The sequence below is a fragment of the Anomalospiza imberbis genome, chromosome Z (assembly GCF_031753505.1).
Source record: "Anomalospiza imberbis isolate Cuckoo-Finch-1a 21T00152 chromosome Z, ASM3175350v1, whole genome shotgun sequence".
Classification (NCBI taxonomy): Eukaryota; Metazoa; Chordata; class Aves; order Passeriformes; family Viduidae; genus Anomalospiza; species Anomalospiza imberbis.
Window position 1 is genome coordinate 15526049 of NC_089721.1, and position 24019 is coordinate 15550067.

The 24019-nt window shown below is 40.0% G+C and overlaps 1 protein-coding gene across 1 annotated transcript in view; it reads left to right on the forward strand.

The window, feature by feature from the left end:
• Positions 1 to 12283: 12283 nt before the first annotated feature.
• Positions 12284 to 24019, forward strand: part of ITGA2 (integrin subunit alpha 2) — a 68049-nt gene continuing 56313 nt past the window's right edge. The window contains exon 1 of the mRNA XM_068177273.1: positions 12284 to 12487. Within this exon, the coding sequence (XP_068033374.1) occupies positions 12442 to 12487 (46 nt within the window). The 5' untranslated portion in view covers positions 12284 to 12441. The remainder of the gene's footprint in view (positions 12488 to 24019) is intronic.

The following is a 24019-nucleotide window of genomic DNA, read 5'->3' on the forward strand; positions in this document are numbered from 1 at the left end:
GGGAAAAAAAAAAAAAAAAAAAAAAAAAAAAAAAAAAAAAAAAAAAGCAGTTTTCCAAAATGTTTTTGCTTATCACTGTCTTTATAGTAATAGCTTAAAAAAAAAAGAGTAACAAATTTTAAATTTTATAAACACTTATTTTTCAAGAAGAGAATATAGATTGGGTTGAACATGCTGGCAAGTAAAACTCTCAAAGTGTGTCAGAAGGTGTATCATTACTTGAAAGATGCTGTCACTCTTCAGTACCTTTTATTTAGTTCCCAAGTTAGAGAAAGTAGCTATTGGGAAAGGCTGACTTATGTGAATGCAACAAGTAGAATTGAGTTTGAAAGTGTTGTCAATTTCTCCTGGTGTCTGTGGGAAAGGTGGTTATTTCATAGCAGCAGTCTGCTGAAGGTAGCAGTATGACTCAGAGGAGAGGGCAGAGCCCTCCGTGGGAACACTGTGGGTGGCTGTGCTTTGCAGAGCCTGGGAGATCTGCTGAGGCAGTGGGACGTGGTTGCTGTGCTCATCTGGACAGCTGGAAGGGCCCCCTGCCTGAAGGGGGTCTGAGCACAGAACACATGAATGGAAGGAAAAAAGTGACATAGAGGAATTGTGGATAGAAACCCTGCTTCCTTTATTGTGAGAGAAACCAAAAATCTGTTTGTTGAACTGTGAAGATAAATTAATACAACAGTGATTTCAGTTCCAAGTAAGACACAGGTTTTACTTCAGGAAAATGTATTATTTTGCCCATTTGTTTGAAGGAATTAAATCACACTTGGCACCATAGCATTCAAACACATTGGAATTGTAATTTTTTTTTCTCACAGTATCTCTGAAAAGACATAGCAGTGTTGTTAACCTCTTATGAGTTTGTAAAGGAATGGAATTCTGAAGAAATTGTGATTCACCTATGCACACATAGGAAGTCTATGGTAGAAGAGGAAATAGTTGTATTTATTATTATTCATTCAGTTTTTTAACAATGAGGTCATTTTTCCCAGCTTCATAAAATTACTCACAAGTTGTGTAAGACACACGTAATTCTTATGCAGCATACCTTTAAGTCTTTCACTATTTAGTTATAACAAGCTGTTAACTAGAGGTTTTCATTTTTCCCTGTGACATTTCATATCTTATTTTAAAGCATCAACCTAACTGAAAAATATATACGTCAAAAGAACAGTCTATTTCCCTAGATTAAGACTATGCAAAAATAAATCAATAGTATTTATCAATGTAGAGTATGTTTAAGATCAGTGTTTCATGTTAGACTTTCTTTGCACTGTAAAAACAGTAATAAGCTTTGTATAACCACACTGCTTTCCTCTTTCATGATGCTTTCTCTCTTTTCACATTTGTCCTATTATCATGTTTTCAAGTATATCATCTATTTAAAAGATAAGTATATATACATACATACAAGTATGTCAAGGGGATAGCACTATAGCACATTATTCTTACACAGTTCTTAGTGATTAGTAAACTTGTTATTTTTATCCATACTAGCCTTTCCACACAGCACTGGAAGAGCAGTATTTTACTGCTTTTCATGATATACAACAGAAAAACCTACTGAAAGCATATTGCAAACATCAGGAACATCTCACTTAATTTGGCAGGCACTAAAGAACCTAATTTTACAGCATGTAACCAGTTTTATTGCTAAAAATAGACTCATAAGGGTTATAATGTGATTCTAATAACTATGAAGGTAAATATTTTTTATTTGGCAAAGCAAATAAAGCCAATTTGTTTAAAAATTAATAATAAATTGGGGGTGTAACCAGAGATTAGGCAACTAAAGGATTCTGGCCCACCCAGCTCAGTTCCTAACTTCTGCACTGAAGTAGGTAACTTAGTGGGAATGGACAAGCTACTTTTCTATAGGGTTGAACATATAGGGCAGGGATTCTCTGCATACTCCTGCCTCAGTATCAGGTTGTTTTAGAGATTGCTGATCCCATACATGATTTTAGAAGTCTTAGGAAACAGCATCTCCATTAGAGCAATCTTGAGCAGCTGCTTCTGCTCCGTGGGCAGTTTGCTTGTCTGGTTTCACTCTAAGTCATTACTATGAGCCATTACTACAGACACAACCCACACAACCTGACCCCTTACCTGAGCCCTTTAGTACATATCCTGTGCTGAATCATTTTGAGCATAGTGTTCCTCATCTTCAGAGCTTGAGTCAGGGGAATCCACCCTAAACTGAAGGCAAGGGTTTTCATCTCACCTGGCACCAAGAGGCTGGAGTTAGGGTCATATTCATCTAATGAATTCTACATAACCCATTTGGTTAATTTCTTTAATTGCCTATTGTATAGATGATGACCCATTTAAAAATAAAAGCAGATAAGATAATCAGACTGTACTGCTCTTAACTATACCACTTAACAGGAACAAACGGGGATTTACATACTTTTTAAGAAAACCACATTCTGCACAGCATTTTCTTTTTCCTGTAAAAGTATTCTATGTGCTTTATTGATTAAAAAAGAAATTAAGAGTCTAACAAGTTTCCTGTGTAGTTTGTTTGCTTTTTATTTATATGGGAATAATATTAAATCATCTCAGTACCTAAAAACAGATTCATCTACCTGTCAATAGAAAGGCATTGTAGAAACAAGCATTCTTGCACAGCATCACATCCAGGAAAGCTTGATGTGGTCAAGCTGTCAGAAGGATGTTGTCATTAGATTCATGGACTTTGTGCTTATATCCATGTTTAAAAGCTTTTTAGAAGATCATATGACTTCCTAGCACAGAGTTGTTTCCATGACACTAAATAAAATTTGAAAGACACATTCATTCATTCATCTAACAATTCTTCCTGTCCAGCAATTCCTCTATACAACTTATTCCTGTAACTCAAATAGTTTATGGTCTTGCATAATTATAAATGATTCTCATTAACGTCCTTAGACCTAGTAAATGTTTGTATCAAAACTTCCTAGAAGACAAAGATTATATCTTTTATATCACCGTTAACTTTTAGAAAACATTACAAAATGTGTAATAAGTGTTCTCTCATCAGAGACTATTTTGATGCTGAATCACAGTTCTCTAACAGCAACATCCTGTCTAGTCAGGGGGTGTGCTTGCCAAATTAACTAGTCTATATGGATCTGATCATTAAGAGTTTCCTGGACATTGCCCGTTGACATTTACCATGGGAGCATTTCAATGAAAATCGAGGAAAAAAATCCATTTCTACTTTTGTCAGGTTGGTTTAAATTGTTTTTCAGTGGAATTAATGAATAACCAGAGTTACTTTCTCACAGCAAGAACTGTGATGTGATGTGTGATTTTTACAGAACTGGATTATAATTCATTGTGTTTATCAGAAGTAGGCCTTAGCACTTCACAGTTCAGAGATAATATCATTTCATGCAGTGGGCGTGGTTTGAGCCCTGTAACAATAAAGAGTTGTAAAGATTAAAGTGCTGATGAAGATTTTGTAACAACTGGCTGATACCACAGTTTAGACAGCACAACTGGATTCTGCTTTAAAAAGTGGCTGATAAAATGATCTATCATCAGTGAAATCACATTTTAGTTAAAAAGACTGAAGGCTGACACCTCAGAGAGATATTGGATTTTGTTCATTCAATTAAAAAAAATGAGTGAAAGACCTCAGAAAGGCAGATTTTGACTCTGACTCTAGCACAGTGGGGGATAGAGCTACTTTGCTGCTTTTTCCTGCTCATGCTCTTACCCTTCTGCCCTTCTTTTCTCAGTTCCTGAGCGTTCTCAGAAAGGACAGACATTCCACAGGGGCTCACTGAATGTTGCATGTCCTGGGGATTTTCAAAGCAATAGGATAGGGAGCAGAAGTATTCAAAATAGATTGAACTTACAGATCTAGTGAGCCAGTTGTCTTGGCACACTTTGTCTGTCCATCCCCTTCACCCACTCTCACTTTCAGTGGTGGTGAAATCACACTTCTTGGTTATGGTTCATCTTGATCTGATATTGGAAGTTAATATTTATTAATTCAAAGCAAAGCTTCACATATCTGGTTCAGTATTAACTATGGTCCTTAAGATTTATTCATGTTCAGGGTATTGTTATTCTTCCTGGGGTAAAGGAATATAATCTCTTTCTCTAGTGTAAGTTTCTTCATATTATTTTCCATTAAAACATATTTTCACTCCATCAAAATGGTTAAGATGAAAAACAGAGGATATCCTCAATTGTCCCTGAAGAGCATTTGAAGTCTAACAATTCTGTGACAGTAGTCTGGGAAAAGTAAATTATTTTCTATCATTTTGGAGAACACACAGAGAAATCTTTCTCAGTTTTCTTTTCTCATGGTCCAAACTAATAGCCATCAGTAACTCACTTTCTTGGATGCCAGCTCATAAAATCTCAGTGACAAAAACCTATTACTCTGGTCTCAGCCATTTTAACCTGTGCCAGAATAGATGCTGTTGCATCTCAAAACCTTTAGAGTTCAGCTAAAATTTCCAATGACCCTGTTAGACAGGGAAAAAATGAATTCTGGTGATGAAGGTTTTGAAATTCTCAGGAATCTCACAAACTACTGAATTGCTTTTTTTGCTGTTTATTTGGAGGAACTACCAAAATTAACTCAGTGTCCTGGCTCCTATATGTCATGAATTCCCAGTATTTGGAAAATTACCTATAGCACCTAGCCAACAAATATTAGAGAGTAATATATGCTTCATAATGTGATGAAACAACATAGTTCATAGAATTATTAAGTTTGGAAAAGACCTCTATAATCATCAAGTTCACCCTTTGACAACACCAAAGCAAACCACAGCACAAAGTACCATGTCCAGTCATTTCTTGAACACCTCCAGGGATAGTGATTCTACCATCTCCCTGGGTAGCCCATTCCAATGCTTAACAATCCATTCTGTGAAAAAATTCTCTCTGATTTCCAATCTAAAGCTCCCTTGGAGAAGCTTGAACTTACGTCCTCTCATCCTGTCACTGGTTTCCTGGGAGAAGAGACTGACCCCCACCTGGCCACAGCCTCCTCTCAGGTGGTTGTAGAGAGTGATAAGGTCACCCCTGAGCCTCCTTTCCTCCAGGCTAAATGCCCCCAGATCCCTCAGCTGCTCCACAGAGGACTTGGGCTCCAGACCCTTCTCTACCTCCATTGCCCTTCTCTGGACTCACTCCAGCTCCTCAGTGTCTTTCTTGCAGTGAGGGGCCCAGAGCTGGACACAGCACTGGAGGTGTGGCCTCACCAGTGCCCAGTACAGGGGGACAATCCCTGTCCTGCTCCTGCTGGCCACACCATTGCTGATCCAGGCCAGGATGCCATTGGCCTTCTTGGCCACCTGGGTACACCCTGGCTCATGCTCAGCTGCTGTCACCAGCACCCCCAGTTCCTTTCCAGCCACTCTGTCCCAGCCTGTGGAGCTGCCTAGGGTTGTTGTGACCCAAGGGCAGGACCTGGCACTTGGCCTTGGCCTCTTGATCTATCCTGTCCAGATCCCTCTGCAGAGCCTTCCTGCCCTCCAGCAGATCAACAGTTCCACCCAAACTGCTGACATCTGCAAACAGACTGAGTGCACCCAACCACTTGTCAAGGTCATTGATGGAGGTATCAAGCAGAACTGGACCCAGTACTGAGACCTGGGGAAACAGAACTAGTGACCAAATAAAATCTACCTAAGTTGCAATATGCACACCTTTGCACATGGCCTAATGGCATAGCTTCAGTCCCATGTCACCAACCCCCTCAGAGGGGGTATGTCCTCTCTTATCATATGGCCCCTCTTCCATGACCATCCCACCAGCCCCTCATGCACAGAACTTTCATATTTTATTCTAGTTTTTGAGGGCTGGCCTGTTGGTCCCCCCAGCACAAATTTTCTTAGAAAGTGGGTGTTGGGCGCCACTTGCGGCTTTTACCCACTACAGCCTCAAGCAACTGGAAAGCCTGGCTAGAGCTGCCCTTGCAGAGACTGTAGCTGCTGTGTGGACGGGCACTCCAGGGTTGTGGAGTGTCCCAGAGTGGGTACGCAGCTTTGGTAGCTTCACACGGAGAGGAAACAAAGGGACGAGAGAGGCACACTTTGCCAGCAAGCCTGAGGACATTTATTTCCCACGTGGTCGCAGCGGTGGTCGGAGCGACTGTTCCCAGCATGGTGCAAGGCAAAAAATGGCACCAGGACAGAGAAAGCATTGGGTTAAATAGGGGGCGGGCAGACAGGGGTGGAAAACCCCCTTGCCCAACAGGGACAGACAACAGGGGAGTGACATAGAACATAACAGAGGTGGGTACAGTGTTCTGGGACAAATAGCATTGCAAAGGTGGGGTGATTGATACAGAACTTTCAAGAAGAATCAGGGGGTGGCTACAAGATTGACATATAAGAGCTCCCGTGGTAGACAGCTTGTAGCAAACCATTGTGAAGGAAAATAGGGGTACAGAGAACCAACCTAACTAACATTTATTAAAATCCCTAACTAAACCAACCCAACCTACAACAAATGGGTAAGATTTTTGCAAGCTGGTAAGGAATTATTATAAAAACATTAATAACAAAAGGAAGATGGAGGAAAAACTGCATTCTTTATTGAACTCAGTGGGGAAAATACAATTCCAAAGATGAGGAAAACACTGATATCCTTAATGCCTTCTTTGCCTCAGTCTTCAACTGTAAAACCAGTGATCATCAGGGCAACCAGCCCCCTGAACTTGACAGGGATGGGGAGCAGAACAGACCCCAGCAATCTAGGAGGAAGTATTCAGTGACCTGCTGTGCCACTCAGACACTCACAAGCCAATGGGACCAGATGGGATTCACCCAAAGGTACTGAGGGAACTGGCAGAAGAGTTTGCCAAGGCACTCTTCATCATTTATTGTTAGTCTTGGCTAACTGGGGAGGTCCACAGATGACTGGAGGTTGGTCATTGTGATTCCCATGCCCAGGAAGGGCTGGAAGGAAGGTACATGAAACTACAGGTTTGCCAGCCTGACCTTGGTCCCAGGGAAGGTTATGGAACTGATCATCCTGAGTGTGATCACATGGCACTTACAGGTCAGCCTGTAGGGACCAGAGGGACAACACCCAGCCACCACAGGTTTAGGAAAGGCAGACCCTGCCTGATCTCCTTTGATGACCTGGTGACACACCTGACGGACGAGGGAAAGGCTGTTGATGTTGTCTAGCTGGAGTTCAGAAGAGCCTTTGACACTGTCTCCCACAGCATACTCCTGGAAAAGCTGGCAGCCCAGGGCTTGGACAGGAGCACTCTTGGCTAGGTTAAGAAGTGGCCAGATGGCCAGGCCCAGAGAGTGGTGGTGAATGGTGCTGCATCCAGCTGGGGCCAGTCACTCTTGGGCTTCCACAAGGCTCACTGTTGAGCACAGTTCTGTTCAATATGTTTATTATCCTGATCAATATCTTAAAGATTTGGATGAGGAGATTGAGTATACCTTTACTAAATCCACAGTCCACAACAAGCTGGGCAGAAATGTTGGTCTACTGGAGGGCAGGAAGGCTCTGCAGAGGGATCTGGACAGGCTACATCAATGGTGACTGAGGCCGATGGTGTGAGGTTCAACAAGGCCAAGTGCCAGGTCCTGCCCTTGGGTCACAACAACCCTAGGCAGCTCCACAGGCTGGGACAGAGTGGCTGGAAAGGACCTGGGGGTGCTGGTGACAGCAGCTGAGCATGAGCCAGGGTGTGCCCAGGTGGCCAAGAAGGCCAATGGCATCCTGGCCTGGATCAGCAATGGTGTGGCCAGCAGGAGCAGGGCAGGGATTGTCCCCCTGTGCTGGGCACTGGTGAGGCCACACCTCCAGTGCTGTGTCCAGCTCTGGGCCCCTCACTGCAAGAAAGACACTGAGGAGCTGGAGTGAGTCCAGAGAAGGGCAATGGAGGTAGAGAAGGGTCTGGAGCCCAATCCTGTGAGGAGCAGCTGAGGGAACTTGGAGCATTTAGCCTATAGAAAAGGAGGCCCAGGGGTGACCTTATCACTCCCTGCAAGGAGGCTGTGGTCGGATGGGGGTCAATCTCTTCTTCCATTCAAGCAGTGACAGGATGAGAGGACATAGCTTCAGCCTGCACCAGGAGATGTTAAAATTGGACATCCAGAAGTATTTCTTCACAGAAAGAGTAATAAGACATTGGAATGGGCTTGATGATCTCAGAAGTCTTTTTCATTCAAATTGATTCTGTAATAATGTGAACACTTTTTTGCAGTCTTCTAGGCAACACGTGATCACATTACCACATTTTGTCCACCACCTCTCTGATGTTCCATCTTTTACTCAAGGTTTGTAGCTAATCCTACAAAATGTAGCAAATAACCAGGAGAGAATAGGTCCAGTTCAGCACTTACACATATACTAAAATATTTCTTTTATATTCAATATTACTTTTCATTAGCTTCACACACCTAAATTGCAAACAATCTAAGAAAGAAAAAAAAAAAAGGGAAAACAAATCCATCACAAAGTAACGCAGTAAGACTGAAATATTTCCCCCATAAATAATTAAAAATTCAGTGGCATTCAGTGGAAATTGTTAAGGGAGTCATGTTTGCTAAAAAATGTCAACCAAATTCTTGAGCAACTTTTGATGGAAGGCGCATAAAAAGGAATAATTTATAGATCTTAATTCCAAAAAAATCAAAACAATTACAAATTTTTCAAAATAGAAATGGTCAAAAATGTAAACAAAGTCATATTCTAAGGAAATAGAGGCTCCTGTCTTTTCAGGCACTTTTCAGGTACTTTCAGGTACTATTAAATCCTGTCTGATAAATATTTTAAAGATAAACACTATTTTTAAGAGTTCATGTGGTTATTGGAGCTGTATCAAGGTTATATACTTTGGTAATTGGAGTAGCACATCAGTTGCTCTGGAGACCCTGAAATTGCATAGGTTGCATTAGTGGGCTGCACTGTAGGACCTCACTTTTGAGATCACAGGTGAATGGAACACTTCTTCACTTTCACTACATCCTATTTATATGATTTCCCCATGGCAGGTTTAAGCTTTACTTACCTGAATAAAGAATTGGTAAAAATATGTGTATATATTCTGTGCTGGGTAGAACATAGTTCAGTCAAAACAGCAAGAAACAGGTAAATGCTGGTACATCCAGAGTAGGAAGTGGTGCTGTGCATCAAGACCAAGACTAGAGAGTTGCTGTGTAGCACTTTGATATCATTGAACCAAAGTTGCAAAAAGCATTAAAAATGTGTGGTTTGCACAGTAGTGTATCAAAGTGCTGGTTTGTCCTCTGCTCATTCCCTATGTGAAACCTAAAATGCCATTAGTGTATTTTTGGCCTTTTATAGTTTTATTTCAAAACTGAATTATTAGTAATGTCTAAACTACATCCTCACAGCTAATTTTAACATTTCCTTTATAGATTTGGGCTTTTTTTAGTAGCTAGTTCTTTTTCCTTCAATGGAGCCCTTAATGTAACATTTTTGTTATAGACACTATGTTTCTGCTAAAAACAATAACTAATATTTGTATCCCTTTCCTCTAGCATCTCCAGACAAATCAAAAAGTGACCTTGAGCCATTCATCTTGGCCTTCTTTGTGTAAATTAATCACTTTTCCAAGATTTCCTCCCAGAAACACATTAACAGATAACTAAGTTTTGCATACCACAGAAACTCTGATTCTCTGGTCAGCCCTTGCAAATAACAAAATATGGAGACACCTGCATATTTCTCTGAGAAGGCTGGCATTAATTTGAACATTTTTCATCACATTAAAAAGCTAGAATTGCATGCATAAATTGTAAAATTGATCATTAAGTATGTGTTCACCAGAGTAACTTTTAAAAGCAAGATTTCTTAATTATCTTCACTCTGGAACTTCTATTTTTTCTTGAAAATGCAAAAACTATAGTGGTCTTTTCATAGTGATCAAGTAACCTGCTTCACACAGTCCTTACTGTGAAAAATAAAGTTTGTTTTGCCCTAGATAACAAAATAGTTTATTCTAATGTGCACACTGTATTTGCATAGAACGCAGGAAACTTTGCAAATAAGCTCAGGCAGATACGGTGGTTTTGGCCAGTGTCCCTGTGATCAATGACAAACAGACATGACAAGGTGCTATAGAACATCATTAAACAACAAACTCATGTATAGCAAAGGGTGTATATCCAACCCCATTTTATAGTGCAGAGATAAAGAGCACCAACCAAACTGTTCTCTGAATAATTTGATTTTCAGTGTAGGTGAACAATAATAAATAATAATTTCCTTGAATATGTTCAATATATGTATAAAATTTCTGAAGTGAATCAAAAAAGGTGAAATATTACACAATATAAAAACTTGTTTCCTATAATATGCAAAGTTCAGGATTTTATGAGAAGGTTGTTATCAAATGGCTTATAATAATTTAAAACAAAAGCTTTCATCTAAGGGAGTATTGTTGAAGAATACAGTAATTGTCACAGTATTTATTTTCCTACAGCCTATTATTTGTAAAGATTGAAGACTGTTGTCTTAGAAGCAGCACCCTGGGAGACAGCCTTTTTGTGTGAGAAATTACTCTTCAACATTGTATCTGCATGATAAAGTTTCATATCCTAAGGACATATTTATAATTAGAATGATGTAACTGTATCAAAGACATTGTTTCTTAGGAAACTGAGACATCAGTCTGCACAGGTTATTTTAGGGTGGGGCAGAGGGCAATTCTAGGTTTATTCCATTATTAAGAAACCATTTTTCTCTATGCTGTGGATTTTTGTTGTTTTTGATTGTTCTTTCATTAGTATTTATTAATTATGTTCTTCTTATTCCTTGTGGAAGTATAGATTTTCCTTCTTGTCCTGGAGTGGCACAAATATGTATACACACAGTGCAGATGGAAAGAAAAGTTCCCATGGCTGCTCTTCCCATCACAATTTTCCCACTGGTCACTGGACCAGTCTGGGTGCTGAAGATGGTGTTACTGCTTCAATATCTGCACTTTAATACTTATTGAGGTGTCTGCAGGTCTTCTGTGACATTGTGCAAGGGAAACAGAGTGCTCCCAGAGACTTGCAAGTCATCCCTGGTGATGACTGAACAAGGGCTTTGGAAAGGGCTTTGGAGTTCAGCAGTGGCAGTGTCTTGGGCAGTGCTCACAGTAAGTCTATGTACAAACTCTTGCATTAGGTTGGGTAACACTCCTGTGTGTTCCATAACACAAATACATGAAAGAATCCAACGTAAGTTATACAAAGACAGGTCCCTGCTGCACTTCCATCAAGTGGATTTTAACATCCTGGTGGTGGATATTTCTTTAATTACATGATGTCCATATAAAACCCTTGTCCAAAAAAAAAACCTGTTGAAAACCACCTGCTGACAAATGCTGACAAACTTCTTCATTTTAATTTATAGCTCAGTTTCCAAAGCTTAAAAACAAATAAGAAGCAAAGAGAATACATGTGCTCCTTAAATAATACCTACAGTGTGTCACATCTAAATGGCCATGACCTAGATGGCAAGGAGGGTGAAGGAAGGAAGCTTTTTTATTTCAATTTTCCAGGCCAACTGTCTTTTTCATTACACAATGTTAATGCCAAGAAGTTAAAATTATTCAGCAGAATTCACTGCACAAAATGAAATACATTCCATATGAAAAGGTAGTGCCATAAATCTTGATATTTACTGGAACTGTGGGATGGAGAAAATGCATGTTTCTCAAATACTCTGAACATACAGTATTTAAACAGTGCTGACAAGGCTAGGTAGACTGAAAGCTACACAGCATCTTGCGTAAGAACTCTTTCTGATTTCTTCAGAAGTCAACCGCCTCACCTCCCTAATTTTGCTGGTTTCGATTCTCTTTGTCTACCTGGATATTGGCCTGGCATCTAAGGCAACGTGGGCAGTTATTTTGCCTGGGCAATACATCCTCACCATCATTTCCAAGTTTGAGACAGTTGTGTGGCAAGGTTTCTGGATCCTGTTTCACTCCTGCATAGCTGGGGGTATATTCTGCAAAAATTTCATTTAAAGAAGAAGATATAGACTCAGTGTGATCAAATGTGCAATTTAATAAGAAAAAGAGGCACCCCCAGCCCTCCAAACCGCTGTTGCCCAGGGTACCCAGGGCGGGGGTGGTGGAAGTCCCGATCTCGGAGCCCTCCTTCCAGCGCAGCCATGAGGCACAACAGCTTTGGGCAGCGCCAGGCGGGCCGAGAGCGGGGAGGTCCCCTCCAGAGAGTAAAACCAGGTGGGAACACAGTGGGGCAGAGCCTGCAGGGGACAGCACCGCCGGCGGCGCCGCTGGTGCGGAGCGAGGGGCGGGAGACGGGAGGAGCGGCCTCCGGCCCCTCCGCGACCGACTGCAGGGGGCGTGGAGGAGGAGGAGGAGGAGGAAAAGAAGGAGGAGGAGGAAGAGTATTTGGGGGCGGCTCGGAGCAGGTGGCGCTCAGTGTCGCCCTGGGAAGCGGCCACCTCGGAGCGGCCCTGGCCCGACCTCGCCGCGCGCCGGACATGGGCTCCGCGGGCACGGCGCTGCCGCCTCTGCTCCTCGCACTGGGTACGTCCGTCCGTCCCGCCGCTCCGGGAGCAAGAAAGGAAGGAGGGAAGGAAGGAGGGAGGGAGGAAAGGAAGGAGGGAGGCAGGGAGGGAAGGTCCCCGGCGGGCGCGAGGTGCGGAGCCGGGGGCGGCCTCGGGCCGGGCAGAGACGCGCGGAGGGTGCGCGGCTGCGAGCTGGTGGGCTGCGACTGCGGGCGAGTGAGATGCAGCGGCGGCGATTTTAAAGCAGGTTAAACTCCTGGAGTGGCATAGATTCCACTTTCCCCTAAATAGACTGTGTGTGTGCGCGCTGGAGCGGAGGGAACGGGGACAATCTGATGCGTGAATTTAGAATTATATGATGATTACACCTTTTTAGGCGCGAAAATGAATGCTTTTTGTGAATGCTTCTCCTATTTGCAAGAGTCCTCTGTTACTACACTGTTGGGCAGATGTTGCTCCTTGGACAAGGATAGGGAAACTTGAACCATCTCCTCCTTCTCTTGGCTAACTTAATTACCATTACATCTATTTTCCTGGGAACTGTAAGCAATCATGTTCACTTGCCATGAGCAAATTCCTAGGCAGTTTCAGAGTTTTAATATTACTGTATACTCTCAAAAACCCTTAATTAGCAAGTCACCGAAAAGGCAGCATGAAAATGAGTTTTCACTGATGAGCTGTTCTAACTTGTTCTTTCAGTAACCATAGCGAACATTGCAGTGGAATGTGTGGCTGCAGGGTATGAAATAAAATACAAAAATATTAACCTGTGATGTGATATATAGAACAAAAACAGCCTGGCTTTTTTTTTTTTAAGAAAAATTCTGAGAAGTACCAGTAGGCAAAACATTCCACCCTGTACTTTTGCTTAATCTATCTATTATTCTCCTGGTTACAGCTACTGAAAACCAGGACCATTAGCATTCACTATAATTCATGGGGTCTTAAGACTTGCAAAGGTTGTAGAGCAGTGCTGAAAGCAGAAGATAAGGGCTGATTGTGAGAGGAGAATTCCCCTGGCATTTTGAATGACAGAAGTGGGATAGGTGTGCTTAGTTCAGGCACTACCCATGATTTATCTCAATTTATAAATCTGAAAGCTGTCATAATTTTGATTTCACATATGTCATGACATTTGATGTTAGTGGATGCAATTAGTGGGTTAATACTTGCTAAGGCCTTTGATCTTGTTGGAATAACAACAAAAAGAAAGTTTCAGGACAAGAGAGCTTTCCTTAAGTGTTTTTAAGAGTTCTGCTATGGTGGTACTCTTGTAGCTCTCCCACAATAATTTTGCAGTTGTTTGAATTCTAATGAATTGGTTTACTTTCAAAGGTGATATTCTTAAATTTAATTAGGATAGCTTGGCTGAATTAGTCCTTACTTCCAGAAAATATTCCAAGTTATTCCAGACTTGATTTTATGTCAGTATATTAACTACTGAATTACCAGCTTTATTAAATGGGTCACATGGGATGCTTTGTTGTGAAATTCAACTAAAAATAGTGCAACAGTGAAGTAATGGGTTACTCTTTGCTGATGTGTACTTTTGTGTCTGGAAAGTCATTAAGACTTTTTAGATGCTGTAAGAAGAAGAGATCTGAAACAGAGCTATCAACTTGATAGCATGACTTTGCTACCAGCCTTGTTAATTGTTGACCAAAAAGTGTATAGCACAGAGAAGTAGATTACGTTAAGAGGAATAAATGATGTATTAACAGGGCAACCTATACAACAAAGCTGGAAGCTTTTCTGTTGCTACATGCTGCTGATAGATTTGCCACATCCAGTTCTTTGAATTTACATTTTAAGTATGCATTTTTTTTCCTAATCCCGTTCTTAAAAGTCAGAGCCAAAACAGCCCAGCTCTTTCTGAGAGTGAAGCCAGTGGAAAATACAGTAGCTTTTCTGGGCTCAATTGTGGTAACATTTTCTTTGGAAAGCTCTAGTGCCCTCATGCTTCAGATGAGATATTTGAAATTTGGCAGGAAGGCACTATTTGCATTGTCTACCTAAATTTGGCCAGGTAACAAGTCTGTGAAAAACTGTATTCCTCTGGAAAGAAATGCACTTTTATCAGCTAGATTCTAAGTTAATTTATGTCCACCTTGTTGTGTACCTTAGTCAAATGTTTCTGTGTGAGGTCTTAGATCTACACCTGCAAATAGAAAAAAAATTCTCTCTTGATTTCTCAAGTTATTTGTTATTTTAAAGCAATATCCATCATTTAAGTCACTCTGCTTTCCAGTTTGCTTCTGGATAGTGGTCTGCTGACTGTCTGTACTGCATGTTCTTAACTGTTTCCTGGGCTTCAGATGAACCAGCTTGTTCTCCTTTTTATAAGAATAATTAGCTTCAGTGTGAATTATTAAGTGATAGTGTTGGAGGACCATACCTAGGGAAGAAAGTAAAATTTGGGGTGACCAAACATACACTGTCTCAGCAAGCCTCTATATTGAAGCCCAACATGAACCTCCCTCCAGCAACCCGGGATGTGAATGATGCAACTCTTAGCGCATTCATAAAATCTGCACTCTGTGAAGTAAGCATCCCTTGAACTCTTTAATTCTGAAATGAAAACTTGCAGTGACATGAGGGTTATGCCTTTTGGGCTACAGGTCTACCACATGAGTGCCATGGATTCTCAGGTTGCTCTGTGGGACCCAGGCAGACTGAAGGAGAAAACAGGTCTACCTGAAATTGGGGTGTCTGTGTAGAGTGGAGAGTTTCCAATGATGGAAATTATTGTTAGTAATAGGCTGTAAGGCCCTATAGAGGAATAGGAGACCCTACTTACAAACTCTTTTTCTTCAGTATGCTTTTGTTTAAACTGGTATGAAAGCTGTGATAATGGCATTTAACATGCAAAAATTAGAAAGTGCCCAGAGTAAGCTAGCTACCTGGATTTGTCTCTTTTGCACATCAGTACATCATGCTGTCACTGCCTATGAACAGAGAAAGATGGTGTGATCAGATAATGAGCTGGAGCTCCTGCCTTGCTTAGTTTTGAAATTAGAAAGTGGTCTAATGAATGAGGATGAAATGTAGGATTAAGAGAAATAAATTTCTCTGTTTTCCATACAAAAGTGGATTCTTTCTCTCTCTCTCTCTCTCTCTCTCTCTCTCTCTCTCTCTTTTTTTTCCCTACAAAAGCTGAGTACAATTTCAGACAAGTCATTTAATTCAAATCTTTGACATGTGGTTGGAGCTTTTGTGTTCTTCTCTTTCTCTTTGCTCAGCCAGGGGTTCTCAAAACTGAAGCTGCGTTTTCACGATCTGCTTAAACTGACCTGAATGTGGAGCTGACACTGCAAGGACATGTCATCCACTCCTGTATGCATGTTTCCACCAGTTTCTCTCTGCTATCACTATGGCTTAGTCTCGGGAACAGGTCAGGGACTCATTTGCTTGAATAATTTTTTCCCCCTTTTGAGCCAGGTTAGTTTTGGAGATGAGCTAAACTGATCTGCTCACGAGCAATTTATTTGTTAATGCTGGCATAGGTACAGTCAGAACTTGTAGCCAGAGGGAGGAAAGCTGGAAAAGTCTCTTTCACTGGTAGCTGTCACTTCCACTGGCTTGAGCTGGTTGTGCAAGTGCATCTTGATGTGCAATACTGCTCTGTATTCACAGCTGTGACTGAAGTAAACGGAAATTGTATTTTAAATATGAAAAAATAAGGGTTTAGCTGTATCACTAGATATCCAAAAGTGGTAAGTACTTTTTTCTTTTTATGGAGGTTAGGATGATCTCTCATTTCACTTTAGTGTTGAAAAATAAATCCTCTGTCACATATAAATACTTAAATGTTTATTTTCAAGATATGTTGGCAATAATCAACAAGGAAACTGCTAAGATTAGAAATATTTACATAAAAGGACATGGCAATGTACAAAGCAGAATGGATTAAACTGATAACTGAATAGCAAATGGAAATGGAACATTTGGTGCAATAAATGAAGCTAAAAGTTGGGATGTAAACGCTTTTAACGTGCAGTCATACACACCAAGTTAAATCTGTACAGCCTATTTTGATTTCTGCCTTTCTCCCTCTTTGTGATCATCTTTTGACACCTTGATGTTTTATTATCATATTTGTGAGTAATGTTAATGTTAAAAATTATTCTATAATCTGGAGATGTCTTGAAAGGTGGACCTAAACATGAACTCTTCTTAAAGTAAACCTGTCTCTAGTTTTTCCTTCTTTCTGAGGTAACAAGAAGTACGAGCACTACTATGTGTTATTTTTGGAGTTTTGCCTCTCACAGCATTGCAGATTGAAGTAAGGCTTCATTCATACTGCACTACAGGACTTGTATTTTGTATTATGTTTATTTTAGAAAGCATACAGGCTATTACCGTCAGACACCTAAACGCATTAACAGTTAATATTTATTTGTTCATAATTTGGTCAAAGTCAACATGAGATCCTACCAACAAGTTTTAACTGTGTGCTGCCTCTCTCTGGAACAACATGTGAATTGTTCTTTGCTTTTTTGATTCAGTATCACAGAACTCTTAATTTAAGAAGTTAAAGAAGTAAAATACAGCTACTCCTTTTTTTCATTGTGCTTCCTAGCCACTATATAAATATTATTCATTGTGGTTTTTCTTCATTATTGTAATTTTGAATGAATGAAAGTGGGGTTTGTATGTACTTCATGTGATGTATTTTCATAAGGATTAATAACTGGAACTACCAGTGTAATGGCTTAATGTCAAAACAGCTAAGTGTGAATAAAGTATTATTAAAGGATTAATGCATGTAAAAGGGGGTTTCTGCATCTCCAGATGAGTAAAGCAAGTAATTTTCCCCAGGACAAATCTTGTGCAGCCTCTATCCAGTGTTGTTATTTTCATTTAAAGGTTTCCTTTGTTAGGCTCTGTGCAGGCTGGTTCCCATTTCCATGGTGACCGCACTGAAATGCAGACAGGACACAGACTGGATTCTCATCGGCATAGCCATGCACTTGCATACCAACACATGTTATCTGCTTGGCTTAGGACATTTCCATTAGCAGTTTTAATGTTTAGAGCTTCTTTTCTCTTGAGCTTTTAGATCACACAGTGATCTCTGGCCCTGTGATACTAAACAGTGTTGGGATTTCAGACGCTGTGCAGCAAGACAGAACAAGTTGATAAGCTTATTTTTTGTTTAAATAATTTGGCTCTACTGTTCCAATTTAAATTACTCAAGGACATCAGAGAACTGTCTGAGCCTTAGTTTTCTTTTCTCTTAAAAGTGATAACACAGAAGGATTTTTATTTATAAACCCTTAGGTGGAAGACTGACATATATCTGTGCTAAATAGTTATGGGAACATACACCTTCTTGAGGCATTGATAAAAGGATAGTAAAAATAAGTGAGTGTTAATTACACAGGATAAACAATACCTTATGTCTGTATTGGTCGAGTGTGAGTATGTATCTTTGTGAAGAAGTATGCAATAATCTTCTTCCTGCTCATACTGCAATGGTTTTCTGGAGGTGGTGAATACCAAAGGCATTTAGAGGTGTCAACATAAGCATTTCCATCACTTCCAAATCAGGCTGTGATTTCTGAATTGCCAAATAAACTCAATATTCTGAGTGTTGGTAATCGTTATTTTGAATTTTTCCCTGAACAGCATTTCAGGATCCTCAGAGGAGAAAATTTAATTTTCTCCTGGAGATGTACTGCTGTAAAACTATAAGAAGACTTGCATATTATTCAGGAATTAAAAGAGCAGGCAAAGAAGAAGGATCAACACAGACTCTTTGAATGGAGGATGAGCAAAGACATTTTGTGTGCAGCTGAATGGCATCTGCATGGTTGAATGTCACACATGATGAATGTCATGGATTCTTTTGTCCCTTTCAAATTGCTGTTAGACAGGGTGAAGGGCTTGGAAGTTATGCACAGCCCTGACGGAACTCTTGCCTTATTCCTGATTTATTTTGCCCTTTGCAACCTGCTTCCAAGTTTATCATCTTTCCTTTATCTCATACACTTGCATGCCTTTTTTTTTCCTTAATCACACAAATCTCCTTGCATAACATGGTTATTTCTGAAAGACAATAAAGAAATTTTGGGAGAAATTACTGTCAGCAGCAGCCTTCAGGGAGGAAGCTTATTGCACAGAAGAAATACCTAAGGAAATAGTGGAGTTTGAGGATGGAGCGGTGAGTGGGGGGTGGACGGGTGTGAAGGATTGAACTAAATTTTTACCTTTTATCTATCTGACAGCTAATCTATCTGCCTGTCTAGCTATCTGTCTCAAACATAAGAGACCTTAAGCAAGAAAAGCTGGCAGCAGTCGATGCTGTGTTAAGACTGCAATACAAAGCTTTGTGTGATGGTAAGACTGCAGATGACCAGGCTGCTTCACCCACTGGGTTACCTGGTAAATTACTATCTCAGCTAGCTGCAAGATCAGTGTTCTTGGCTGACTGAGGAGTATCTGCCTCGTGCCAGTGCTTAGTGCTTGTGCTGTGTGCTTAGTGCAGCTAAGGATGCTGTTAATAGAAGTTGTCAGCCCAGCACTTTCTGGGGGATATGCCTGGGCTATGCCCTGTGCTACCTGAAGTAAGGCCGCTGCACACAGGTAAACCAGTGGAATTAGCTATCAGTGTGTCTAAATTTCCACATGCACATAAGTCACTTCTCATTGTTTATCAGTTTCTGTGACGGCTGTGTTCAAGTTTCCCTTCAGTTATGAAAGCACATTGCATAAGAAATTCTATTTCATTATATATTCAGCTAAAGGAACAAAAGAGTAAATTACTGCAATTCAGGCCTAAATTTATTCTTGGCTGGTCCCATTCTCTTAGGTGAGTAGATGTCTATGTAGGTATCAAATCAGGGCAAGAGTGTCAAATCTGTGTCAAGAGTTTGTGTCCTGGTTTCTTAATAGCAACAAGCTACAATAAGGAGAGTAAAACACAAAAGAATCTCCTTGAGGCATCTGTCCAAAGCAGCAGCAAGTGGAGTATTATGTTCTGAGGCAACTAGTGCATCCTAGATAGTTACCAAATTTCACTGCAGAGAAGGGTGTGTGACTCAAATGTCTCTGTGCCTGTATTCTTACTTGAATTTTCTGTTTGAAGAGAGTATTAATTGCTATCTAAAGAATAGGAAAACATTTTATTAAAATTTTTTTCAGTGATTCAATTTTCTTAACAGTAAATTCTAATAAGACAATGACAGCAGTCTATAATAATGAATTTTGAAACTATTTTATCCAGTATTCCTACTGTCTAGTATAAAATTCAGTTGTCTTTATATGCAGTACGTTAGATGTACACAGAACGGATTGAATTTAAAGTACTAAACTCAGATTTAGCTGAAATTCCTCAAATGCTAATTTAGCTAACCTTTTTTGCATAGAAAAAAATTAAGTAACATAACGCTTTCTTTAATTGTGCTCACCAAATAAAGTTCCCATTTAAACATGCCTGAAATACATAAAGGTCAAATATAAAATAGCAGAAATGATGGAGAAGGAACATTTAGTAAGATGGGCAAAACAATAAACTGAGAAAAAATCCAGCAGTGCTACTCACATAGTCCTTCTGCTAATAATAGTTATCTATTTAACTCTAGCCAAATATCCTCTATTTTCTTTCTCCTTTTTTTTTTTTGGGTGGGGGGGAGTGGGAGTTGGTTTGCTTTTTTTTTTAATTTTCTGTTTTCCCTTCCAAGATGCCAAAAGCCAGTTCATCATATTGAACAGTAAAAAAGTACTTGAGTCTCTGGAGTTATCCTTCTGAGAAGCTGAGAGCTACAATAGACCTTGGTTCTGTGAAGACAAAAAAGCAACTGTTCTGCTTTTGTAGAAGCAAGTATTATCTCTAGAAAACTCTTCTTAAATGTACATGGGCCCTTCTCTCTGGCCCCAAAATGTACAATGGCTTCATTTTACAAAAAAAAAAAAAAAAAAAAAAAAGAAGATAATAACTTCCTTCTGAACTCTAACTACAGTATCCTGAGCACTGGCATCTGTGTGGTGTGTGGGCTGAGGGTTGGGAGAGTGCCTGCTGCAGTCCCACTTCACCTAAAACATAGTCCCCCTGTCCCAGAGTGCAGGTGCCTTGAACTCAGCACCTTAAGATGCACAAAAAGCCAGCTTCTTGCAAAGCAGGAAGACTCCTGCAGCTAAGAGGTGGATCAAGGCTGTTTGAACTCCATCCTTCTCAGGCACCAGCATGAGGTGCCTCCTTCCAGTGAGGTCAAGGATGGGAAAGGATTTTGGGAGACATGTGTCCAGTTCAGCTTTCTTGCAAGAGGTAGCTGCTTTGGAAGTAATGATAGTCACCTGGGAAATACAAGTCTAGTTCTCCCTGGAGGCTCATGGTGATGTAGATTCACCTCTCAGGTGATGCATCTTTGCATCACCTGGCAACAAAGCAGTCAGACAAACAGTCTCTACCCCATAAATTAAAACAAGGTCTCACCTCATCCCAGGATGTATATTTATATTTCCAGTCAGGCAAAGACAACATCTTGCCTGTGGCCTAATGTCTGGGCACTTAGCTGGAAGGAGTTCTAAGTTGGCTTTTTGAGACCAACTACCCATACAATTCACATTTGGTAATTTGGTTGTGCATAAAAATAAGTTACTTAGCTATTTAGTTAAATAATTTAATTATTACAAGTCAAAATAAATAAGTTGAAAATCCTTCATTGCCTCTTACTGTGGTATCAGAGTGGGTTAACAGTAGGGTAGAATACTTTGCTCTTAGACAGGGTGCTTCTACACCTGATTCATATTCTAAACTTTGGTACAACCATGTGTAATAACACCTAAGTGACAGGTAATTTTACGTTCATTGTGGGTTAGCCAGCTGCTGAAGTGTGGGCTTCCTGGATTGTTTTCCTGATTTTAATGTACCTAAATTCTGCCTAGACACTATCTGGTGCCAGAATCGATCATTTCAAGGTGCATTAAGGTGCAATTTCAGGTGAGTGATTAGGACCACCTGCCTACCATTCAGGATGCCCAGCCATGAGCTCCCATTAAAATCAAAGGAGAGAAATAGTCATTACTTCTGGCATAGGAGAACAAATGTTCTGATAATTATAGCTCTTCCAAGTATTGTATTATATATCCTGTGGTGCTTTGGAGTTTTTCTTCTTGCAGGAAGCTGATGTAGCAAACTTTTTACAGCTGAAGCTGCTCTTATTTCTGTGGCCATCTGTGTACAGAGCTAAGCTTCCAGTTAGCTTCAGAAGCTGTGAGGGAGCAACAGCATCTTAAACATGCTGTCCTAAAAATGGTATCATGGAATGGTCACTGGACCCACTGCAGTCCTCATGCTTTAGGCTGTGACACTGGAATGGAGGGTCGATGGTGACGACAAGTCCCTCAGCTTTTTTCTAGTCCAGCCTTTCAGGTCACATTTAACAGTGATTTAACACACAATATAATATGTTATAATACACTGTAGTTTTCATATAGGTTAGAGTGTGATATGGGTAGGGAAGTATAGATACCCGTGGTTGCTTTCCCTTCTTGATATTTGTGTGAAAACCTGCTATGTACACTTGTGTTTTCATAGCAGCTGAGATGAGCAAATGTGGCATATAGGATATACAGATAGCAGTCACATTGCTTTCAGTGTGGTGACATGCATTTCTTCTCTTACAGTTGTGTGGCTCATGCTTCTTTGACTATATTTGGAAGTATTCCTAGTTTAAAAAAGAGAAAACGCAACCACTGATAATGTGGACACAAGGGAAGAGAAACTGCTGGGGTGAAATGCCACTTGGAAAGTCAGTTTTTATCATAGGGAAGCATGCAAGGTTTTTTGTGTTTATCATCATTACTTGTGAAGGCCAGTGACAACTGCATAAATAACATATGTATGTGTACAGCTTGTTACCCTCACATACTTTTAATCTTTTTGTGGTGTTCTAAAAAAATTTTAGTATTCTAAGGACAAAGTTGAAAAATCCTGTTAGTACCAAGATGAAACAAAAACTGCATGTCATTACAAAAAAGATAGAACTTAAGTGAATTTTCTGTAAAATTAAGCTTTTCCCCACTAAAAACATGGATGGAAACATGCCAAAGTAATAAATTTGAGTAGGCTTGAATGCTTGCTGTCTTTATTAAAAACTCATAGGAGCAGGAGCTGCTCCTAAGCATTTATTTGGAACCAGTCCTTTTGTGTATAGTAGGTTGTCTGGATTTCTTAACTACAGATGAAGAGTGGTTTATTTGTCTGCTCTGGCAGCCAGAGAGGGCAATATCTGGGCCACAAGTAGGCAGTTACCAGGAGAAAGACAAGTCTTGTAGACTAACTATTGAAGTTGTGGATAAATTTAATTAGATCTCTTATTCTGCAGCAGTGTCAGAACAACAAAATAGACAGCTCCTAGTTGTGTTACCGCAGTCTTTCCAACTTTTCAGTCACAATTCATGTCCTGTCAGGTTTAGGCTGCTTTTATAGGGAGTTATTGATAACTCCTCAGTGCAGCTTTTGCATTCTGAACCATTGCAAGGGAAAGGCAATGTCTCAGGCTTTCAACACACACAGAGGCTCTCAGGCTGGAAGCTGACCTATTTCCAGGAAGAAGCAGTCAGCCAACTAAGCCAAGAAAACTTGCTGGAAAGAAGGGGAGGGAGAAGGGTGGGAAGATTGTTACTAAATGAGGCATTGTCTCTCTTTTGTTCCGAGTGGTGGATCTGGGGGAGGCTTTTTTGCCTATAATTTATTTCTACTCTAAATGTTATGACTTCTGTTAATTATTAAGAAGTCTGAGATATTGCGGCTGTTGTGAAGAAAAAGTTGATCTCAAGACAACAGAAAGTAGAACAGTTAGATGAAGTAGTAAAATGAAAACTTGCCTTTTTCAAGCTTCTGTAAACATATGAAATAATAACAAAGAAAATGAAGTGAGGATTATACAATGTTTCAACTGTCAGTATAAAAAGCAGTGTCTTGCCAATCACTTTCTTTATTCTTTTTGATTCCTGTAGAGGTTTACATTGTCTCTATTTAGGAGATTGTTCTCTATAAGAAGTCTGTTCAGTTTTAAGTAAAACCAGATTAAATCTGATTATAAATCTTCTGTTTTAGTATATGAGCTGAAGGTATCTACATGCCATTGTACCTACTGCTCTGGGTGTGCATATTGAAGAAAAAAATATTACAGAAAGTAGAAAAGTCAATATAAAAGAGAAAACTAATGAGAAATTTTTTTCAGTTTTGTTGACCATACTGGGTAAAGGCTAATACACCTTTCCAGACTGAATTATAAGTACTCCCTATTTTCCTTGCATGTTAGGTTGGATTCCCTGTAGCCATTTGTGAGTATTCTAAAGACAGATAAAAAAGTTATTTGATATTTATGTTCATTTGTAGGAAAGTCTCAAACAGCAAAACCAATATAGTTGGACTAGTACATTACAAAAAGAAAAAAGAGTTTCTTTTTTTATGAAGATTTTGCTCATTGCAGTGAGAATTGCTCAGCGGCTTCTGAAAGCCAGAATGAAGATTATCCATATTGCAATTCAATAGACTAAAGTAACTGCATGCTGGTTGTTTTTCCTTTATGTTTCCACAGTC